Genomic DNA, 24,180 nt, shown 5'->3' with positions numbered 1-24,180 from the left:
ATCATTTCCTTTTCATCTAATTAGCTTTGTAGTTGTATTGACCCTCTGTGGATACTTTGCTTACACTTCGGTGCGGCATGATTTTAATTTTCTCAATCCCATTAGTAGGAGAGAAGAAATGCCATTTAACCTGATTTGAACAAACACTTGAATTACATTTTTTTTTTAGAATTTTATCTGAATAAAAGCAATTTTCAAAACACATTCCAGAAAACAAGAAGTGGATCATGTACAAACACAAAAACCAATCCCCTCCCCCACCCCCAAAAAAAGCAAAAACCATGAAATGCCCAAGTTTGTTTTCCCATCAGAAGGGAAAAGGGCAGTTAATAATCTTGTATGGAGAATATACACCAGAAAGCAGCATTGGCCTCAAAATACAATTAGTCCTTTTAGTCCAGAGAAATATTGGTGGCTAGGTGGTGATAGGTATTGCAATCTCATTTAAAACTCAACGCTCTGTTCAGGTGATGTATCAGGTTTTGCTTCATGGCTTCATAAAGGACTTAGGACCAGGCCTTTAAAAGGCTTGTATGGCTGCCTCCTTTTGGTAAGCACCCCTTAGCTTCCAAAGGGGTTAGAAATAAAACAAGCCAACTTTCTGAAGACTGTTGTAGAAGAAATCAGAAAGTATTGGTATCTTGTTCATTGGACTGTAGAAAGGTTTCTGTTTGCCCTTTTGTATGAACCTGTGGTATCGGTTTACCTATTTCAAGCCAGGTGTAGACATAAAAATAACCCCACAACTCTTACTGGATTTGGGCTTGTTTTCTGGCAGGTTTTCTTGCCAGGTGAACTCTGAGCCTCCAGTACATTCAGGGGTAGCATTTCATATACAGAACCTATCTTAATCAAATAACTCATGATTGAGAGGAAAAAAATCTTCTCATTCACAGATTGCAAAAGGGTAACATTGCTTTCTCTTTATGCACAGGTTCTGGTAAAAGATTTCTATACAAGATTTATAAAATGCTCTAAAAAACTTGTCATCTAATTGTGCTTAGTCAAAACAATGTAATGCTTCGGTAAATAAATTATTGTCTTAACTGGAGCACTTAAAGTTACTTATGATTGATTTCATATATAACTCTATATTATAAAACTCTGAAACCTGAATGGGATCTATTATACTGTATGTGTATATGTATCCTATTAAGAAACTATATCTAAGTCATTTAAACCAGAATACTTGACATATATGACATTTCTGTTAAATAGATTTTTTTTTTTTGTAAATTTTCAGCAAAGTCAGAAACCTATAACACTCACCCTTCTGAGCTTAAGGTTTGCCCACTTAGCCACTCATTTTTGGAATGTACAATTAAAATTTTTATAGCTGCTAATATTCTTGTTCTTCTTGCCCTTTCTTTTAATACTTTCTGCAACTCTTTGCATCTTTATTTTTTTTCAGGATGACCTTCTGGAAAGTCCCTGGATTTAGGGTGACTTTTACTGCTGCTCAAACCCTGAATAACCACTGATGAGATTTAAGAGGACATCTCTCAATTCAGAGAACTGCATGGGTGAAATCACAAACAGAATTATGTACAGACATGTTCAGTCTTGCTTTGGTTCACACCGCACTTCTATGTGAAACCTCTGGGGCTGGGAGATGGCTATGTCCCTTGGTTCACCCGGTTGACGATGTAGCTCTTGACATTGGGAATAGGACGCACATCATTCTGGTGCTTGCGGCGTTCTATGAAGCATGCCAGGCGAGAGGTGTCCAGGGGGATCTTGGAGTAGCTGCCATTATGGGGCTGTAGCCAGGGATGCTGCAGGCAAGTGGCTGCTGTGGGTCGCCTCCGAAAGTCCTCCTGTAGGATCACATTGATGAAATCTCTGGCAGCATTGCTCACGCCACAGAAGTATTCGTGGGGGAAGCTGAAGTCTACCCTGCATACGTTAATACATGTCTCCTCTTTGCTCTCATCTAAGAAGGGGGAGACCCCACTCAGCATGACGTATGTCAGAACCCCAATGCTCCAGATGTCTGTGCCCAGGGAGACTGGGATGCCTTGGATCACTTCTGGGGCAGCAAACTCAGGGTTCCCCAGCAGGTGGTGGATGTGGAAGTGGCCCGAGATCTGGACAGCATCTTCCAAGTCAATGAGCTTCACCCGAGGCACTGGAATCCGTAGGTCAATGAGTAGGTTTTCAGGCTGCAGGGATCCAGGGAGAGGAGAAGGAAGTTGAGTTCTCTGAGTTTTTTTGTTTGTTTGTTTGGGGTACAGAAAATTGAACCCAGGGGTGCTTAAGCACCGAGCCACATCCCCAGCCCATTTTTAATTTTTTAATTTTGAGACTGGGACTTGCTAAGTTGCCTAGGGCCTCACTAAGTTGCTAAGGCTGACTTTGAACTTTGGATCCTCCTGCCTCAGCCTCTTGAGCTGCTAAACTACAGTCCCAACCCCAAATATCATATCCTCTTAACTACCCTTTGCTTCAGCATTGAATCAAGAAAGGAAGAAATTATTCTTTTGGAGAATTAGGGGCATTAATTAATTAATTAATTAATTTATTTATTTATTTTTGTGCCAAGGGTTGAACCCAGGGGCACTTAAACACTGAGCCACATCCCCAGCCCAATTTTTATTTTGAGACTGGATCTTGCTAAGTTGCTTAGGGCCTCGCTAAGTTGCTTAGGCTGGCTTTGAACTTGGGATCCTCCTGCCTCAGCCTCCTGAGCTACTGAACTACAGTCCCAAATATCATATCCTCTTAATTACCCTTTGCTTCAGCATTGAATCAAAAAAGGAAGAAATTATTCTTTTGGAGAATAGGGCTTTTTTTTTTTTTTTTTTTAAAACCAGGGGTTGAACCCAGGGGCACTTAAACACTGAGCCAAATCCCCAGTCTTTTGAGACAGGGTCTCACTAAGTTGCTTAAGGCCTCTCTAAGTTGCTGAGGCTGGCTTTGAACTTGTGATCTTCCTGCCTCAGCCTCCTGAGCTGCTGGAATTACGGCATATGCCACCGTGCCTAGCCAGAGGATTTTTTGGGGGCAGCATGAAAGAGAAGGGTACATTGTGGACTTCCTTCTATAAAGCTATCCTGGGAAGTCAAAGCTTCTTCCCCTGTCTCACCTCAGATGTCATTGAGCCTCTGGTGTGAACTCATTCATTCATAAATAATGCACTAAGTTGTGGGAAAACCTCATTTCTGTTTAATAGCCAAGTGATCCTAATCTAAGTAAATGAAATGAATTCAAATTTGCATTCCTCAAGGGTAATGACTGGTAAGTTGCACTTGGCTGTTTCACTGTCAAGGCTGTTATTTCTTATTACCTTTATGTCCAAATGTGCAACCCGGCAGTTGTGAAGGTACTGCAGAGCCTCCATGATGTCTCGAATGTAGAAAGCTACTTTTTCTTCCATCAGCTCATCATGATTCATAAGATAGTCTAAGAGCCGGCCATCATCCATCCTGAAAGTGGGGAGAAAAAGGTAAAGGAAATATTTGTGAAGAAACAGAAAATAACATGTAGAAAACTCAAAGCCTCTAAGATCTCTTTTATTTGTAAGTGAAGATCAATATTGCAACACATGCATGTATTAGAGTCCAGAGTAAATGTAGTGTTCAGAACTAAATGTAGTTACAAATGTGATGAGCTTTGGAGAAGCAATCAATGCAACAGTTGTTTAAGAAATACTGTTTCATATTTTTAAAAAATAATGTTTAGTTGTGAATGGATATTTATTTATTTATTTATATGTGGTGCTGAGAATCAAACTCAGTACTTCACACATTCTAGGCAAGCGCTCTACCACTGTCATAAAAATTGTGCTTGTATATGTGTAATAAGAATTGCAATGCATTCCACTGTCATTTATTTTTTAAAAAATCAATTAAAAATACTTTTGCAAAACAAAAAAAAAGAAAAAATAAATACTGTTTCATTGAGTGTTAAGATTGTTCACATGGAAAGAGATTGGACATCCCTTTTAGAAGTTAGATTGCAAAATAAAGAAAGCCTTAACCAAGACATCAGCAATATTCTGATTAACTGGAGTCCTACACTTAGTGCCTACACTAGTGCCATATATGTTTTACAAACCATTTTTATTTGTCAATTTCTTAGTTCTTGTTTTTTTTTTTTTTTTGTGTGTGTGTCTGTGTGTGGTTCTGGGGATTAGAACCCAGGTCCTTGTGCATGTAAGGCAAGTACTCTACCAACTGAGAGTTATATCCCTATAACTGAGCTGTATCCCTATCCCTATTTGTCAATTTCTTAGTTGGGGAAAATGGAAAACAGGCTAAGCTTGTTCTTGGCATTCTTTATCTCTTTTTGAATCCTTTGCCTTTCAGCAACTGTGTTACTTTAAAGACTGTCATTGAAGACATAACAGTGCAGCATGCCATGCCTGGATCTGGATCCTGGATCTGCCCCCTGACCCCTGGTGTCATTTAAACTCTCTGGGTTTTGGCTTCCTGGAAGAATGCCATTTTTAAAGTAGGAATAATAGTTACCACAGAAGATAATACTGCCTATTTCATTATGAGGATTGTGCAAGGATAAAGTGAGACAATGAGGCATTTAAGCATGATTGGTAGCACTTGTATCTATTTTCTATTTTCAGGTACTCTGTGTCTTTTTATCATAAGAAGTGACCAAAGTTTTTAATGTGCCTGGGCTTTTAGGGCCACATCCCAAGGAAATGCCCAGGCAGAGGAGCTTGATCCAGGGTCACAAATTGCTTTCAACCACAACTGAAACTTCTCTGGCCAAGTTTCCAGTTCTCTCCTCCAGTTCCCTCTATTTTCTTGACCGGAGCATAGGACTGATGAAGGGCTCATTTGTCTTCCTTTGATCCTATTGGGGGTGGGGTAAGAACGGGAAGAATATCCATAGTACAGAGTTGTGACTAGAAAGTAAGTACACACCCCTGCTTATGTTTAAATATTAACCTAAGATCAGTTTTTGATTGGAAATTTATCAACTCTTATTCAAGGTAAAGGTCAAGGGTGAGCGTCTCCCTTGTTTCTTCCTTTTTCTCTGGCTTGAATACACAAACTTCATAAACTTGGAAGTCATGTATTGAGAAGAAAAGAACCAGTGGAGGGAAGGATTCTAAATTTCCATATCAACACTTGGGCTAGAACTGATAAGGAACATTTGTTCAGTAATCAGTATGTACAAAATGAAATTTATATAATTTTCAAACAATTATATATTAGTAACATTACTCTGTTGTGTTATTAAATACATGAATTCTCAATATGCAAAAAAAAAGAATGGGAAGAATAGAGTACAGCAGTGGGCTTGTTAAATGCACCCAGCCGAACTTCTGGGAGCTATTACGGAGAAATTTACAGTAGAACTGCTCCAAGCACAACCAGTCATGGCACAACCAGAAGTTTCAGACACCGAGTTTAACCTTAGAGCTGTAGAATAATGAACAGCCCATACTCCAACCTGGACTAGGGAATCTCGGAATCTCAGAATCTGGTCATGCAGTTCTATCAGCAATTTTTTTTCCATACCGGGGGCTTGATAGTTGAGTGAACTTGGGGGTACTCAACCACTGAGCCACATCCCCAGCCCTATTTTATATTTTATTTAGAAACAGAATCTCACTGAGTTGCTTAGCTCCTCACCATTGCTGAGGCTGACTTTGAACTCATGATCCTTCTGCCTCAACCTCCCTAGCTGCTGGGATTACAGGTGTGCGCCACCACGTTCTGCTCTATCAGCAATTCTAATAGGAAAGGGGAGACTCACAGTCACGGCACAACCAAGATTCAGTTAATTTAGCTCAGGCACTGCCTCCCCACAAATCTATTCTGAACCTCAAGTCCAACCACATACCTTTCTATTTCTATGGCAACCTTCTCTAATGCACGGTTCCTGGTATTTACCATGCTATATTGAAATCATCCATTTCTCTCTTGGTCTTAATCATTAGACTTATAATTTCTTGAAGACAAGAACTATATACCTTTTCTCCTTTATTCTCTAGAAAACCTGGAATGAATGAAATCTTTTGGCAGTCAAGTTCCATCCTAAAAGAATTCCTTGGGTAGAAGACTGGGTATGCCAACGCAGTTGAATGATGTACAAATTCCTCTCTTTCATTTCAATTTCATTCCTGTCAGTTGGCCCACTGTCAATAAGCTCTTCTTAAATTCCTGCTCACCCCCAAAGCCCATAATAGAAGAAAATGAAAATTGGAATGAGAAATGTACACAAAATTTCAGTTAGAAAAATAAGTTCTGGTGTTTCTTTTTGCATAGTAGGGTGATAAGAGCCAGAAAGAATTTTGAGTGTTCTTACCACAAAGAAATGATAAATGTTTAAGGTGACAGATATGATAATTACCCTGATTTGATCGTTACACAATGTATACTTGCATTGCATATCATATTGTACCCCATAAATAGGTACTATCATGTGTCAATCAAAAATAAAATAAAATTCATCTGATTCTTGACAATGGCACTAAAAACACACATGGAGAAAAGACAGCCTTTTTAACAAATGGTGCTGAGAAAACTGATTATCCATATGAAGAAGAATGAGACAAAGTCCCTATTTCTCACCCTGCACAAAATTCAACTCCAAATGGATCAAAGATCTAGGAATTGGACCAGAACTTTGCAACTTCTAGAAGAAAACATAGGGTTGACACTCCAAGATACAGATGCAGGCAGCAACTTCCTTAACAGAAGTCCTAAATCTCAGGAAATTATACCAAGAATTAATAAATGGGACTTTGGGTGGAAGCAATAGCTGGGTAGTGGCAGCTGCTGATTGTGCTCTAAAGGAGTGGAGTGAGGGATGATGTAAGGGTGGCAGTGGTAGCAGTGACAGCTGCAGTGACCATGTCCAGCATGAATCCCAAATATGATTATTAATTCAAGTTACTTCTGATTGGCGACTCTGGGGTTGGAAAGTCTTGTCTCCTTTTTAGGTTTGTAGATGATACATATACAGAAAGCTACATCAGCACAATTGGTGAGGATTTCAAAATAAGAACTATAGATGGGAAAGCAATCAAGCTTCAAATATGGGACACAGCAGGCCAAGAAAGATGCCCAACAATCACCACCAGTTATTACAGAGGAGCCCATGGCATCATGGTTGTGTATGATGTGACAGATCAGGAGTCCTTCAATAATGTTAAACAGTGGCTGCAGGAAATAGATCGTTATGCCAGTGAAAATGTCAACAAGTTGTTGGTAGGGAATCCATATGATCTGACCACAAAGAAACTAGTAGACTACACAAAAGCAAAGGAATTTGCTAATTTCTTTGGAATTCCATTTTTAGAAACCAGTGCTAAGAACACAACAAATGTATCACAGTCTTTTATGATGATAGCAGCTGAGATTAAAAGCAGGGACCTGGAGCAACAGCTGGTGGCAGAGAGAAGTTCAATGTAAAAATTCAGAGCACCCCAGTCAAGCAGTCAGGTGGAGGTTGCTGCTAAAATTGACCTCCATCCTTTTCTCAAAGCAATGAATTTGCAATCTGAACCCAAGTAAAAAAACAAAATTTCCTGAATTGTACTGTATGTAGCTGCACACAACAGATTCTTACCATCTCTACAAAGGTCAGATTGTAAATGGTCAATATGGACTTGTTTTTTTTTTGTTGTTGTTGTTCCCTGGACTCATACAGCTAACTTCATTTTCAGAACTGTTTTAAACCTTTGTGTGCTGGTTTATAAAATAATGTGAGTAATCTTTGTTGCTTTCCTGATATGAGACTGTTTCCCATGGTTGGTTAAAATATATTTTGTTTTGATGTTTATATGAGCATGTTTAGATGTTGGGTTTAGTCTTCTGAAGATGAAGTTCAGCCACTTTGTATCAAACAGCACAACCAGTGTCTGTCACTTTCTATGCATAAAATTTAGTGAGATGTTCTATTTAAGTTCTGATTTGCTAGTTCTTCCTTGTAAAGTTATAAATGGAAAGATTACACTATCTGATGAATAGTTTCTTCATACTCTGCATATAATTTGTGGATGCAGATTATTGCAATTTGTTGCACACTATGTAACAAAATAAGTGAAGATATGTTAAATAAATATTATACTTATTGGCAGTAATATCAAACTGTATGGTGATAAGTATTGTTTTAATTCTTATGGTTAAAGGGAAATAGAGCCTTGCATTCTACCGAAAACAGCCATTTCTGTGTGCAACCAGGGCATCTAGGCCTACCTGTAGTGCAGCATCCAGTTATTTGCCTTTTAGATAATAGACCTGATAAATGACCTAGGGCAGCTTCTGTGCTGCATTTGGATTTAATAAATTTTAGTGGTTCAAGAAGCTCAAATTGTATGGAAAACAAGTTTAGAATGCATGCTGTCTAGCCCATCATCTCTGATTCTTTTCTAAAACCATTTGAAACGGCTCCACTCATCAAGAGTTCCTTAATTTATCTGTGGTAGCAGTGAAGAGCGGCACACCCTTCCTAACTGGCAAATGATCAGATAATGTGTGTTGAAGTTTCTTCCATCCTCTGAGTCAGATGACAACTATTTTGTCCTTCACAATTGTATAACTCATGTTAGAGAGTTTAAACATTAAAGTAGAAAGCAGGAAACTTGAGTCCCCTAATTTTAGAAATTATATCCCTAAAAATTAACTGAAAACATACATGCCGGGTGGGAATTACAAATGAGAGAAATATAATTATTTTCAGTGAAATTTTACATGTGTGAAAATTTTGTTAAATAGTTCCTTCAAGGTCCTAGGGCTTTTATATATATATATTGTGGGAAATGAGTCTTTGGCTGACACTACCATTTTAAGATGACAGAAGTCAAGGATTGTTTCTTTAGGGTAAAGCAGCCAAAACATTCTTCACAAAGGGGCTTGGGATGTGGCTGTTAGGAACAATTTTATTGTGGGGTCTTTAACGAGAAAATTTAAGTTAAAAACAAGCCAAAAATTCTAGTTTTTTTTTTATTTTTCACTAAACAGGCAGTTGAAATGCATGGTACAAAAATAAGTGGTAATATTATTGTAAAAATGAAATGGAGAGAATAAATATTCAGTTTAATTTTCCATCTATGAGAATTTCACAATAAAATCATAGTTTACTTTGTTAAAAAAAAGAGTTAAAAATGGGATGACATCAAATTAAAAACTTCTGCACAGCAAAGGAAAAAACAATATGAAGAGAGAATCTACAGAATAAGAGGATAAATATCCAGAATACATAAAGAACTTTAAAAACTAAGCACCACAAATGGTAATTAATGGGCAAATGAATTAAAGAGATACTTCTCAAAACAAGAAGTACAAAGGGTCAACAAACATGAAAAAAAATGTTCAATATCATTAGCAATTAGGGAAATGCAAATCAAAATTACACTGAAGGTTCATCTCACTCTAGTTAGAATGGCAGCCATCAAGAATGCAAACAATAATCAATGCTGGAGAGGATGTGGACGGAAAAGGAACACTTGTACAATTTTTGTGGGATTGGAAATTAGTAAAACTACTATGGAAATCAGTATGAAGTTTCCTCAAAAAAACTAGGAATGGAACTACCATATGATCCAGCTATACCACTCCTTGGTGTTAATCCTAAAGAATTAAAGTGATCATACTATAGCAGTACACATACACTCACGTTTACAACAGCAAAAGTCACAATAATCAAATTATGGAACCAGCCCAAGCATCTGTCAGTGGATAAATGGATAAAGAAAATATGGTATCTATACACAATGGAGTTTTATTCAATCATAAAGAAGAATGAAATTAAGTCATTTGCAGGAAAATGGATGGAACTTGAGAGGATTATATTTAGAACAAGTAAGCCAAACTCAGAAAGTCCAGGGTCCTATGTTTCTCTCACATATGGAAGCAAGAGAAGAAAGGTGTGGGGTATGGGGGTCTCAGGAGAATTGAAGGGAGATCATTAGAGTAACAGGGGAGTGAGAAGGACAAGGAAATGGGAAATACTGGGGAATGATATTGACCAAATTACATTGTTATGTTGTGTGCATGTATGACTATGAATATGAATTCCACTATTATGTATGACTATAAAGTACCAATAAAAAGATCTGGAAAAAAATAAAACTAAAAACAGAAAAAAAGAAAACTGAGTGAGACATATATGTGTTGAAATCCAGTTTCTCCACTTCATAGTTTTAAAGAGCTAGTTTTCTTATCCTTTTCTTATCCTTGATTTCCTTTTTTTTTCCTTTTTTAAAAATATTTCTTTCTTTCTTTTTTTTTTTTTTTAGGTGGACACAATATCTTTACTTTACATTTATGTGGTGCTGAGAATCGAACCCAGTGCCTCACGCATGCTAGGCAAGCGTGCTACCACTTGAGCCACATCCCCAGCCCTTATCCTTGATTTTCTAATCTCCAGAATATGAATAGCATTTATATAAAATGGAATGAACGCATGTTACATACTATAAAACACTGTGTAAAATATGACTGTCTTTTCCATTCATTGTGAGCAATAAATAACCCAAGTAGATGGGGACTACCCAGAGAGACAACATCTATACTTACAGTTCCAAAATCAGGATGTAGGATGTGGGGGACTCATAGGTGTCATGGAGAGTGACGTACTGGGGGTGCTGCAGATGCTGAAGCAGGGCAGCCTCGTGGGCAGCCTGCTCCTTCTTCTTCATTTTTTTGCTCACGAATTTCACAGCGACATCTTTGCGGGTGGCTTTGTGAATGCATTTTTTCACTATAGAGAAACGGCCTCTGGAAAACAGAAGAAGAAAGAGTTTTCCAAGATTCATGAATCAACTAGGCATCATTTTCTCTATGTGTTAAGTTGTGTGTGAAGCACTCAGACAATAACACCTTACAGGTTGAACATCCCTAATCCAAAAAATCTGAAATCTAAAGTGTTCCATCTGAAAGCTTTTGAGCGCTGACACGTCAATTGGAAAATTCCACAATTGGCTTCACATATTGGGTCACAGTCAAAATACAGGTACACTAAAAATAACTTCATAAAATTACCTTCAGGCTATGTGGATAAGGTGTGTATGAAATAGAAAAGATCCTCACGTTTAGACTTGGGTTCAATCCCCAAGGTATCTCATTATAGATATGTAAATATTTATTCATTCATTCTTTCAGGGGATTGAACCCAGGAGTGCTCTACCACTGAGCTACATCCCCAGCCCTTTTACACTTATTTCGAGACAGAGTAACACTAAGTTGCCCAGGCTGGCCTCAAACATGTGATCCTTCTGTCTCTTGCCTCCCTAGTTACTAGGATTATAGTCATGTGCCACCATGCAAAGCATTTAAAAAAAATAATTCCTGAATTCAAAACACTTTTGGTCCTAAGGATTTTGCATATGGGATATTCAACCTGCATTAGGAATCCTTCCCTCTATTTTAAGTTATATTATTATGCAGAAACCCCATTTTCCTTCCTCAGTATTTCAGGGTTATTTGAGATACAAAAGACCAATTAATACCATTTTTGAGCCAGTATATTTTTCTGTCATTTTTGAACAACAACCACAGATTCAGTTTTTTTCTGAACAGAATATATTTCTATAAAACACAATAATAACAACAGTAACAACATTAAAGAGGAGGAATTTTATTCAATGATGTTTTAAAAACATTCTGAAAGAGGCAAAATTTTCATTTTATTTGATGTTTATTAAGGAAAGTTTCTAACATATGCAAAAGTAAAGACAATAGATGTTTTATACTCCAATTTCAAGACTCATCAATATTTTACCAATCTTGTTTCATCTATTCCTTTTCCTACTTTAATTTTTTTTTTCTGGAGTATTTTAAGCAAAATCCAGATATCATGTATTCTTCAATACTTTCTGACGAGTATGTGGGAAATAAATTACTTGAGAGTTACATATCTGAAAACTTGTACTTATTCTACCTTTACACTTGATTAATAATTTACCTGAGTATAATTCTAGGCTATGAAATTTTTCATTCACAATTTTTAAGGAATTATTATATTATCTTCTAACTCCTTGTGTTATTTGACCATGTTAATTGTTAATGTTCAAAGTAAGATGATTCCTAATCCTTTGTATATGAAGTTTGTGGGCTCTTCTCACTTTCTTTGTTGAGAAATTTCATAATGATGTGCCTTGATATGGGTCTATTTTCATCCACCAGGTTGGGCCCTCAGGCTACTTAGGAATCAGTAAACTCACACCCTTTCATTCTGAGAATATTGCAATTTTTTTTTTAAGAGAGAGTGAGAGAGGAGAGAGAGAGAGAGAGAGAGAGAGAGAGAGAGAGAGAGAGAGAGAGAGAGAGAGAGAATTTTTTAATATATACTTTTTAGTTCTCGGCGGACACAACATCTTTGTTTGTATGTGGTGCTGAGGATCGAACCCAGGCCGCAAGCACGCCAGGCGAGTGCGATACCGCTTGAGCCACATCCCCAGCCCTAGATTAAAAATTCTTGGTTGTCTGTTTTTTCTTTCAGCACTAGGAGATATGGTTCTGCTACCATCCAACATCCATGGATTCTGATGAGGAATCTGTTCAAGTCACTGTTCCCCTAAATGTTATTATGTTATTTTTTTCTCTTCTGCTTTCAATATTTTTCTTTATATTGATTTTTAGCAGTTTGATTATAATGTGTCTGGCCATGCTTTTCCTTGAGTTTATCCTGTTTAGGGTTCACTGAGCTTCTTCATAAATTTGTATCTTTTACCACATTTGAAACATTTTCAGCTATTATTTCTTCAAAATCTTTTACCTGCACAAATTACCTTCTCCTCTCCCTCAGGGGTTCTGATGAAGTGAACTTTAGATCTTTGGGCATTTTTTCCATAGATCCTTGCAATTGTGTTTAATATTAAAAATATTTTTCTCTCTGTTCTTCAGGTTGGATGATTTATATTTTTCTTCAGTTTCATTGACTCTACTATCTCATTTCTGCTGTGGAACTCATTCAGTGAATTTAAAAATTTCAGATATTGCACTTTTTTACTTATATAACTTCCATTTAAAATAATCTCCACTTCTCTACCAATGACTCCGGTCTTTGCATTATTCAATTTCAAGAGTGTTCACCTTTATCTCATCAAAGATGGGTAAAACAGTGGCTTTAAACTCTGATCATTCCAATAGCTGGGTCCTCTCAGAATTGGCATCTGTTCGTTATTATTTTCCCTTGAGAATTTTTCAGATTTTCCTGATTTTCGTTTTGTTGAGTAATTTCAGATTAGATCTTGAACTTTTATGGCATTATCCTGTAAGAATCTGGGCCCTATAAAATCCTCTGGAGAATGCTGACTTTTTGTTTATTTGTATAGTTTAATCAGCAATGAACTTGGGTAGGTCCACACTGCAGGTTCCGTCTCACCTTCCGTGGGACGCAGTTCTACTGTCAGTTCAGTTTTCAAAATATTTGCTATGCCATTTGGATCTGTCCCTCATGGGCACCACTCAAAGATCAGCCTGTGACTAATTCATCACTGCAGGGTAATGAGCTGTGGTTTATGTCTTTATTATTAGTTCTCAAAACCTTGCTGTACTTCTTTGGGTGTGCTCTGTACTGGCATGGCTTGGCTGTAGCCCAGGATTTGTGCTGTTTCATATGCAGAATAAGGGGGTTCCTCTCTTCTTTCTCCTCAGTGGTATTTCTCCTACATCATTTGGCTCATAGGGGCCTGTTTTTGTGGTTATCCTGCCAGAGCGATGGGACTCCCTCAGAGTTTTAGCTTCCTGCATCATCACACAGTTTTACACAACCAGCCGGGCCTGGGGCGAAGGGGCAAAGACCAGGCATTCCTCTGCTCCCTTCAGCTCAAAGGATCCCTTTTCCCTTTGCTTTGGCCAGAATGTGGGCTTTTCTTGGTGCTTTTGTTCTCTGTGCCTGCTGCACACTTCTCTGATTTGGCCTGCCCTTATGGTCAAAGGTAGGGAGAGAAAGGAGAAAGAAGAGAGCCGGACACAGTGACGCATGACACACGCCTGTAATCCCAGCAGCTGGGGAGGCTGAGGCAGTAGGATCACGAGTTCAAAGCCAGCCTCAGCAAAAGTGAGGAGCTAAGCAACTCAGTGAGACTCTCTCTCTAAATAAAATACAAAGTAGGGCTGGGGATGTGACTCTGTGGTCGAGTGTCCCTGAGTTCAAGCCCTGGTACCACCCACCCACTTAAAAAATGGCTGGGCATGTGGCTTGGTGGTTAAGTACCCCTGGGTTTAAAAAAAAAAAAAGGAGAGAGCAAGACCGACTCACTCCCACTGTCACTGTTTTTAGGTTTTAGTTCCCTCTGTAGTTTCCCTGCTGTTTACTTTTACCAGAATTCTTGGGTAAAGGCTTTTGTAATGTGTCCAGTGATTCCAGCTGTCATCCATGGGAGATAAAGGCTACAGTGGGCTTACTCCATCTTGGTTGGCATTGGGAGTTGGCTCCTTTTAAAAGTCCTGGACCAATAAGTCATTTGGAAGCTCTGAGCATGCAGGTGGAGTCTGGTGACCTTTACTAAAGGGTGATCTGTCTAAACTATAAATTGGAAAAGGGTCCAGGATCAGTGTCTTCAATCTTTACTTTGTGACTGGGCAGATTCTCCACTAAAAGAGCTTCCCCTCTTCTGCCCAGAGTGGGGAGGCCTGGTGAGCTACTGCTGGAGGCCCCGCAGATATGAATGGGGTTCTCAGCCTGCAGCATGCATGTTGTCACAGTGTCTCTATTTTTAGTGTGATTCCACTGTCTTTTCTGGGCCTGTGGCCCCCCAAACAGAGATATTCTGTCTTACCCTCCTAGAATATAAAAATTCCTGGGTGGTGCAGGTGTCTGGAGAGGCTGTAGCCAGGACCTACACCTTCCTGGACAGGATGCCAGAAGGCCTGCAGGTAGGCATGGCAGGCTAACACAGGCATCTGTTGTCACTCCCTCCTGAGTGACAGGGACTTCAGGCAGCCCTTTGAATTAGCATTCTCTTTATACCTACTTCCAGAAATGCTCAGTGCTGCTGAGGCCTGAGCCTTGGGGAATTCTGCTGCAAAGTCATACTGGCTCTCATTTGACCCCGCAACTGACACAGATTGAGCATTCTCAGTTCTCGTAGGTCCCATGTCACTCTTTCTTTGGTTTTTCTGCTTCTAATGTTTTATTGTTGTCTCTTCATCTAATGTGTCTGCTTTAAAAGATTCTTGTATTGTTTTTTTCCTGAATTTCAGTATTCGTGAATGTCTGTGTTCAACCTGCCACCCTTACCTGGAGGCCCAGTACTGCTGCAGGCAGCTGGTCAGCATTCCTGTGATGCCCACCAGGCTTCTTCAAACTGCAAGGGCACCCCTGTAGCTTATTTTTGCTTAAATATGACATGTTCAAGTGCTCTTTCCTTCTATGGGTTTGCTGTAGAAGTGATTTTTTTTTCACCATGATTTTTATACTATTTAATTACTGGGGAGCTCTTTTTAACAGGACAGTCATATTAGCCCAGAATTCTAGGGTCAGAAGTGATGAGAAAATCAGCTCACTTCTATGGCCCTGGCACAGATATCTTTCATGTGTCTCATGTCAGAATCTCCATGTTTTATTTCCATCCTGTTTAGTACATTTTGAAAGGATCTTCTGAAAATATGAGGACTATATTTAGAAGAGAGAAAAAGTTTCAGGCTGTTGGGGATTAAAAGAAACTAAACAGATCAGGAAATTGATCTTCCTTCTAAGACATATCAAAACATCCATTTTGGGTTTTAAAAAAATCCTAAGCCTATGGCTATCAATAGCAAATATGTGTCTCAGGGAAGAATTAACCAGGGCATCCAGGTGCTGGAACCAATCACAGTTAGAACAAGCTGGGGGGGGGGTGTGATTTGCTCATTATTGGGGTCAGATCTATTTTCAACATAGAAGAGCAAGCTAGATTTCAATGACTAGAGCTTTTTTTTAAAAACAACAACAACAACAATAATTGCTATGATGAGAACCATGTGTTGTAAATGTGCTAGCGAAACAAGCACAGGCCAAGAGACAGGGAGCCCAGTGGCCAACTGGCTCCGTGTGCTTCCTAGTCATGGGACCCTGAGGAAGTTGCTGATCCTCCTTGAGCCCAAATTTCCTTTATTGGATATCCACTTAGACACTACCTCACCTGCTCTACAGATTAGATTTGGCAACATCTGCGTTATATTCAGAACACTATAGGTATTCGGAGAGAGGCAGCAGCAGCAGCAGCATATGAATTTCCTTTGGCCCTTGTTTCTTCTTTTGGTTACACAAAGAAGCAAAGAAAGCAGACCTAGAGTTTGTCCTTGATGAAAGATACTATAAGGAAAGGGTGCAAATTCCACTGTGACTTGGTCTAAGAATCAGAAACAACACTGCCTCTCACAACCACTCCAGTTAGTACCGTCCATGCTTCAGGGAGTGACATCAGAGGTAGAGGTGAGACCAATGCTCCATTGTTCCTTGGTGCTCTTTTATTTATATAGCTGAGGTTGGTAGAGATTTGTAAGATGTACCCACATTCTCTCAGCCAGGCCATCTGAGACCAATGTATGCACAAGGAGGACTTCTTCTTTTTTTTTTTTTTTTTTGGTTCTAGCAACTATTTTATAGACCAGGTGATAGATTTTCATTATTCTGTTTAAAGTCATATTTTTATCCTTTTTATTTTTGAGGCTATACTAAATGTTCTTTAACCAAAAAACCAAGAGAACAAATGAGAGAGGGAAAGAGAGAGGGATATAGAGTGTATAAAGGGGGAGGTATATTTGGATTAGAAACACCCAGAGAACAATTCATATGCTTGACACATGGACATATTTAGAGCTCTATATTCAATAATTAGTCATATATTCCTCTCAAGAACACATGAAACTTTTTACAAAAATTGACCATGTACTACACGTAGCGCACGTCTGAACAAAAATCAAGGAATCAATATCATATACACTAAGTTCTCTTATCACAATGAAATAATCAGAAATCAGGAAAAAAGGATAATTTAAAAAAATCTTGGACATTTAAAAATCTCCTACCTATTAAAACATTTTTTCCATTATAATTGAGTGTCAAGAAAAAAAATCATAGTTGGAAAAATAGATAAACTGAATGGTAATGAAAAATGCCACTTGTCAAAACTCAGGCAATGTAACTGAGATAGGGATCTAGGATAAAGACAGATGTACTGAGTTGTAAAGGAAATGCCCAGGAGTCATTGAGTAGAAAGTCAGATGTAAATCTTGGGTGACAAGCCCTTAGGCCAGTCCTTGTGAAATAAGGGAAATGCATTGGTGTGAAATTGTGTGGCTCCACCCTGCCCCCTCCTCTTCCCAGCCCCTAGCACCCACTCCCTCCAAATATTAACACCCCATACCAACAGGTTGCTGTTTCTCTCTCTGGGGGCAGCCCACATTTTCCCTTGAATGCTTATTTCCTGTTTTACCCCAAAGGCGTCTCTCTCTCTCTCTTAAGATTGTCCACATTCTCCCTTGAATATGTATCTGCTTCTTAAATAAACCTCTGTCTATGCCTTTGACTGGGGCCTGCTGAAATTCTTTTCTGTCATGTATGCAAGAACCCAGCTGGCCCTGAGTCAACTTTCCCATTTTTCTGGGAACTCCTCCGACCCTTCTTCAGAGACATCTCTTCTCCTGTGTCATCTCTAGAATTGTACTTTAAAGAAAAATTGGAGGCTTAAGTTCTTACATTAGAAAAGAAGAAAGGCTGTGTACAACCAGAGATATGAAAAATTGTGCTGTGTATGTGTAATATGAACTCTAATGTATTCTGCTGTCGTATATAACAAGTTAGAATAAAAAATATGAGAAAAAAAAATAATAAAAAGGGCTGGGAATGTGGCTTGGTGGTTGTGTGCCCCTGGGTTCAATCCCTGGTACCAAAAAGAAAGAAAGAAAAAGAAAAAGAGCTTATTTTAATGCATGTTTATATTATATTTTGATTTGCAGAGATAAATCTAATATCTTTAAAAAAAGAAAAGAGGAAAGGCTGAGAGTTGATAAGGGAAGCATCTAATTTAAATAAGAAAAAGAATAGTAGAAAATACGCATTAATATTCTAGTTGTTTTCTTACTACAGAGAGAATGCATTTATAAAAGAAACAAGAACACCAAAACAAGTCTTCCTTCTGCTATAGTGTTGCTGGGTATTCACAGAAATCTGTGTCCTTACCTTCCAATCTCATTCAGCTCAGTATAAGCGGAATCAAAATTTTCCTTCCAAGAAATGGTGGCACCATCTGCGGCTGCATCTTTGGGAGAGAATCCATTTGTGACATTGAGGTGTCACATGAGAATAAAGAAAAGGTCAGCAGAAGAGCTCCAGCATAACTCCAAGGCAATTCTCATGACTAAATATGGAGGCTACCTCAGTGGGAAAATGCTACAATTCTCTGGAATGTTATTTTGAAAATATCCCAGGGGAAACCGACATGACAGACTCCCTCTGTCATCTACTTAATCAACGGGGAAAACTCAGACAATCAGAAATGTAGCTTATGAATGTTTTAAAATAGGAATTTAGTAGAAAATATAAATATGGAGAGAGGAAAACACTTTGAAGGCCTGGAAAGGTCAGTGAGAGCCAGAACTATAAGGGGATGTGAAGAGAGAATGGGTGGGGGAGCTTTCAAGGTCAGGGAAGGAGAAAAGGAAAGGAGTGTGTCCATGGCCTTCTACAGACTTCTCTGACTCACCCCACTGTCTTCAGGCCTTCATGAGCTTAGCAGTATATTGAATGATTTAACTCAAACATGCCTGAGCCAACTCGAGCAGCTTCACCATATATAATGTGCTAATTTCCTGCTAATTATTCATGCACACTTGTGTGCATGCATGCCCATCTGTCTGCCGGGATCCAAGACTCCAAATTAGCAAAACATGAAAGGCACTGGGTACTGTGAGCCAGGCTGAGTTAGTGGCTCGGGAGGAGATGAGCCCAGCAGTTACCTCAGGCTGCCCACAGGCAACCTGGCCAAGGCAGAAGGTAGCTTATTCATATTGAATGCCGAGGACACCAAGATCCAAGGCCATGGTTTCCCAGCAAGTCCCAGGTGCCTGGGAACAAGTCAAGGTTGCTGGAAGAGAACTGACTAGGCTGAGGTGGGGCTGTCGGACAGATTTCCAGATTCATCAGGGGAGGGTGTAGCCCAAGATGCTTGAGGGACTCTGGACTTCCCTTAACCCAAAGAGCCACAGGCCTGTTGTTGCCTTTAAGTACAGTGACACCCTCAACTCTCTCCTGTCCCAACACATACAGATCACCTCCCTGCACTGCCTGAAATCTCACTCTGGAGATTTCTTCAGGTTGCAAGTTTCTTCTTTTAAAATGTCCCTGGGACCAAGGTGGGTAAACTAAATAAATATTATTATGAAATATTCATGTTTGGGCTTGGGCTGTAGCTCAGTGGTAGAGTGCCCGCCTCGCATGTGTGAGGCACTGGGTTCGGTCCTCAGCACCACATAAAAATAAAGATATTGTATCCACCTACAACTAAAAATAAATAAACAAATAAATAAAGATTTTAAAAAATTCATGTTTGGCTACATATATATATATATATATCTTTGATAATTTCTAAATAAATCTAAAATAAAAATATATTCATGTTGAATAAAGAAATTCCAGTAGAGTGTGGTGGGCCAGGTATCAAACATTCATTTGGTAGTGAAATCCTCAACCAGGTTGCTTTTTTTTTCTTACTTTAAGTTGGCATGTGGGATTATCCCTGGCACTATGAGAAGTGCTTCAGCCTGGCAGAGTATCCAGGGAATAGCAAGCTTGGTGTTCTTCTCTCAGAAGAAGACCAGATAGCACCCCTATGACTCATGACCCCAGCCTGTCCCTTTCTGTTCCTGGAAATACACCTGGTCCTGCAGGGAGCCTGGCAGGCCCAGGGTTAGCAGGGGTAGCAACTAACCTCTGCTCCAAGATCCCTACAGTCACGCCTCATGGAAACACTTCATCAATCTTCTAAATGGTTACCTGACTGAAGCTGCCAAGCAGCTCTGGGTCACCCCTCTCATGATGGGCTGATGTGACACTGAGCAGCTAGTGTGTCTAGGAGAGTGGGCCGGGTGCTGGCCTCCACTACACAGAGGTCGTAGGCCTGGTGGGACTCACCGTACTCTGGAAGTCGCACGAACTCCGAGGGTTCACTAGGAAGACTGATTCCCCAGGGGTTGCTGGCACTGACTCTGAACTGATAGGGACACCCAGGACTGAGGTCTTCAATGACAAGATAAGTGTCCAAGGTTGAAGCTACTGACTGCTGCCAGACCTGGGAACCTAGTGCATAGTTTCCAAGGAGAGAATGAGACAAAGCCAAAGTCACATTGTTTCAAAGACTTTCAACAAACAAAGAAAAGAAAATGGACACATTCAAATCAAGGGACAGTCCTGGATACTGCTCCAGGCTCTGAAAGCCTGTGGACTAAGATGGGTGGCAGGTTTGGGTCCAATGTCTTAAATTATTAAATAAATGTTCATGGTCATTTCTGTTCCTTCTCAAATGTGTGAGAGGGAAAAGACATAGAGAATACTGACTTTATACAGGAACATGGGGTCAGTGCTTAATTAGACTGGAAGAAAATATTATAAATCCATAACAAGCAGAGTTTCTGAAAGAGGAGGCGGCTCAGGTTCATAACCCTGAAGGACCTTGGGAGAGGGAGCCAAGACAGAAGAAGAACGGGGTGGCACACCTTCCTCCCGGTACTCCACAGTGTAACCCGAAATGGTGCAGTTTCCTGTGCTGGCCGGGGGCAGCCAGCGGAGAATCACAGAGGTGCAGCTCCTCTCCTGGGCAATGGGGCGGTTGGGGGCTGCTGGAACACCTGTGGAGACAGCAGAATCCAGAGCTGCTTTCTGAGCTTGCATTTCACACCCAGATGGAGTGTACCCAGGAAATGTGACCTGGCTCAAATGTTTCCTGGGACCTTCTCCACCAAATAGCATACCTGTTTCCAGACCCAAGGGAGACCTGGGAGCTGCCCTCTGCTTTCTGATGTCTTTCTCAGGCAAAATGCCACACACTGGGGGTGAAGCTTTTTCTGGAACTATATAGGAGGCTATGGTAGGGCACAGACAGTTCTTAGAAAAATGCTCTTGTTCTCTCCTCATTGGCTAGAACTCTATTTTGGAATTTTCACACAGGATCTCAGGTCTCAGGAGTCCTTGTCATGTTCATTGAAAATGTTTGACTAACACAAATTCATAGGGACAGAAAGTAGAATGGTGGTGGCCAGTGCTGTGGGAAAGGAGGAACATGGAGCTCCTGTTTAATGGGGGAGGAGGGAATTCCAGGTTGGGAAGCTGACAAGAGTTTTGGGGGGAGATGTCGGTGAGGGCCGCACAAAGATGTGAATGTGTTTCGTACCACTGAACTGTTTGAACATGGTTAGGACAGCAAGTGTTATGTTGTGCATTACTACAATTAAAACACATGTTAAAAATAGCATATCTAGGGCTGGGGTGGTGGCTCAGTGATAGAGCACTTGCCTGGCACGCATGAGGCATTGGGTTCAATCCTCAGCACCACATTAAAAAAAAAGGTATTATGTTCATCTACAATTAAAAATATATTTTTTAAAAATAGCATATATACATATAAAAGAAAAAGACTGTACCTTGCACCTTAACTGTGGCAGATGTGGATGCAGTACCGTGGTCATTTGTTGCTATGCAGGTATAAATCCCACTGTCCTGTGGCATCAGATTGCAGATCTTCAGGGTGATTTCCCCAGAATCACTAGGGACACCAAAGGGATGTCCTTCAGACTCCAGTAATGAGACAGTTGACTGATGGGTAAAATCCATAAGGTTGGCACAAGGTGTGCTGACCCGAGAGACTGAAGGCCCAAGGTCTAGACCTGTTCTGTGACCTTTCTACACACCTTGAAGGATCACCTTGCTTCTATCCTCATTTCCTTATATGACCAGGCCCTTCTCCCAAATTTATTGAGAGGGATAAAATAAGGAATGAAATAAGAAGAAATTAAAACATGGCTTGATATACATAAAGTCTGGCTGGACTCAGTGGCGCACGCCTGTAATCCCAGCAACTTGGAGGCTGGAGAAGGAGGCTGGCAAATTCAAAGTTATCTCAGGAACTTAGTGAGAACCAGAAAAAAAAAAAAAAAAAAGAAATACACAAAGTCCCTTCCAAATACCTGTCTGCAATATAATTAGTATATCCACTGGCAACTTTGTCCTAAAAATAACTTCAATCAGATGAATAATGAATGGTATGAGAAAATGGAAAGACCAAATAATGAAAATGTTCAAATATTTAAAATCCTACCTGTGGGACCCTCAAAATAACTAAGTGAATTAAAAAGGTAAATTTTTTCCACCTAAAAGATGACTCTTCTCCCCTTGGGGTCAGGAACACCCCAAGGGAAGAAACTTGAAAGGGTTAAATCAGAAGCCCCATCAGTTCCACTCCCTCCCCCTGGGTTGGGACATTCTGGGTTCTTCATGATCCTCATCAAGCACCGACTGGCACTAAGCTCCTTGAGCTCATGGAGTTTTATGACCTGCTGGGAGTCTGCTGGGAACACTAAGGAACAGTGTTCTTTTTCCATTTCAAATGTGCACAAAGGAAGTCAAAAAATGGAAGTTTCTTGATTCTAGGTGTTCCTTCCATTAGTGACTGTTAGGCTGTTAGGGCTTGCCGTTAGTGCTTTCTCTTGTCCACTGTAATCAAGAGGACACAACAAAGTTCCTAACTAACAGCAATAAATGTCAGCAGAATGATTGGGAGGCAGTAACTAAGTTTTTTTTTTTTTTTTTTTTGCGGGGTGGGGATACTGCAGATTGAACTCAGGGGCACTCAACCACTGAGCCACATCCCCAACCCTGTTTTGTATTTTATTTAGAGACAGTGTCTTACTGATTTGCTTAGGGTCTCACTGTTGCTGAGGCTGGCTTTGAACTCGAGATCCTCCTGCCTCAGCCTCTTGAGCCACTGGGATTATAGGTATACGCGACAGAGCCTGGCAGTGACTAAGTTTTGACTGACAAAAACCAGGCTTTTTGTGTAGAAGCAGGCTGGTGGCTTATTTTCTATTGTGCATTGTGTGTTGGGTCGATTTTTTCCCCTTCTTAAAAAATTTTTCTTAGGCATGGAATTAACTATATCACTGTTTCAAAGCATCCTGAAGGCACAAAACTCATCAGGATGTCCAGATTTGAGGACCACATTCCTAATACTAATAACTAATTCTTAATAATTCCTAATTCCTAGCCTGTCCCTTGGTCAGGAGTGTTCACCACTTCTGACCCGGAGAATCCTTAGGGCAGATCATCTAATAGGGTGACTCTAAGGCAGGGAATGTAGAAGCTTTCTAAATGTATGGTGCATGCCTGACCTGCAGTGTGACTTTGCTTCTGCATTTGTTTAATGTGGGTCCAGAACAGTCTTTCCAAATGGTTCTGGTTGGCCCCAAGTGTGTCTACATGGTGCCAAGCAACATGAGCAACGCAGCCCCAGAGATCCAGGCTGAGAGACAGGTGGCAGTGTGGGCAGCAGGGCCGGGCTGAACACTTGCAGCACCGAGTGCTCCACAGGTTTTGACTCAATCCCTCCTAATCAAGGCCAAGTGTTTGATCTAGAATAGACTCCACAGCAGCTCTTGTCTTGGAAAGACTAGTAACCAGAATAGAGGCTGCACCTTGATTCAGCCTCCGGGTGCTTCACTAAAGTGTCAAGTTTGGGGCCATCGACTTACCAGGAGGAGACGGTGTATGTGGCTGAGCTGTTGTCAGTGTCGAGGATGTTCTGGTCTGGACCCTTCCAGGTGATGGTGGGTTTCGGCCGCCCACAGACTTTGCATTGGAGCATCACTGTGTCCCCAAGCAAGCAGGTCACATCCACTAAGGGCACAAGGAACTCTGGGGCCACTGTGATCAAATCAACATACATTCACATCATTCATAACAAATTTAGAATAAAACAGGCATTTTTAAACGTAGTACTCTCATCTCCACTCATGTTGTGTACCAATTCAAATAATGGGCAGTCTAACACTTTTAGGTCACCTGTGTCCCTTTAAAGAGTATTTTAAGTAAATACTTATTGTACAAAGGTAGGAAATATATAAAAACAAAAAGTGGGGGAGCTCCATGATATCATAATCCAGAGATAACAGCTGTGAATATTTTGTTATATACTCTTTTTTAAAAATATTTTGTTTTAATTGTAATTGGACATAATACCTTTATTTTATTTTTATGTTGTGTTGAGAATTGAACCCAGTGCCCCACATG

The 24,180-nt window shown here is 40.0% G+C and overlaps 1 protein-coding gene and 1 pseudogene across 1 annotated transcript in view; one reads left to right on the top strand and one right to left on the bottom strand.

Moving 5' to 3' along the window:
- Positions 1 to 255: 255 nt before the first annotated feature.
- The window catches only part of Kalrn (kalirin RhoGEF kinase), a 440,727-nt gene continuing 416,802 nt past the window's right edge, over positions 256 to 24,180 (bottom strand). The window contains exons 49-56 of the mRNA XM_077795355.1: positions 23,643 to 23,814; positions 21,540 to 21,661; positions 20,616 to 20,747; positions 20,035 to 20,199; positions 18,085 to 18,163; positions 10,491 to 10,691; positions 3,287 to 3,425; positions 256 to 2,162 (exon numbers count right to left, since the gene is read on the bottom strand). Of these exons, the coding sequence (XP_077651481.1) occupies positions 1,617 to 2,162; positions 3,287 to 3,425; positions 10,491 to 10,691; positions 18,085 to 18,163; positions 20,035 to 20,199; positions 20,616 to 20,747; positions 21,540 to 21,661; positions 23,643 to 23,814 (1,556 nt within the window). The 3' untranslated portion in view covers positions 256 to 1,616. The remainder of the gene's footprint in view (positions 2,163 to 3,286; positions 3,426 to 10,490; positions 10,692 to 18,084; positions 18,164 to 20,034; positions 20,200 to 20,615; positions 20,748 to 21,539; positions 21,662 to 23,642; positions 23,815 to 24,180) is intronic.
- Positions 6,822 to 7,429, top strand: LOC113187816 (ras-related protein Rab-1A pseudogene; annotated as a pseudogene).

Source organism: Urocitellus parryii, chromosome 2 (genome assembly GCF_045843805.1).
Source record: "Urocitellus parryii isolate mUroPar1 chromosome 2, mUroPar1.hap1, whole genome shotgun sequence".
Classification (NCBI taxonomy): Eukaryota; Metazoa; Chordata; class Mammalia; order Rodentia; family Sciuridae; genus Urocitellus; species Urocitellus parryii.
This window is presented reverse-complemented; position numbering and strand designations above follow the sequence as displayed.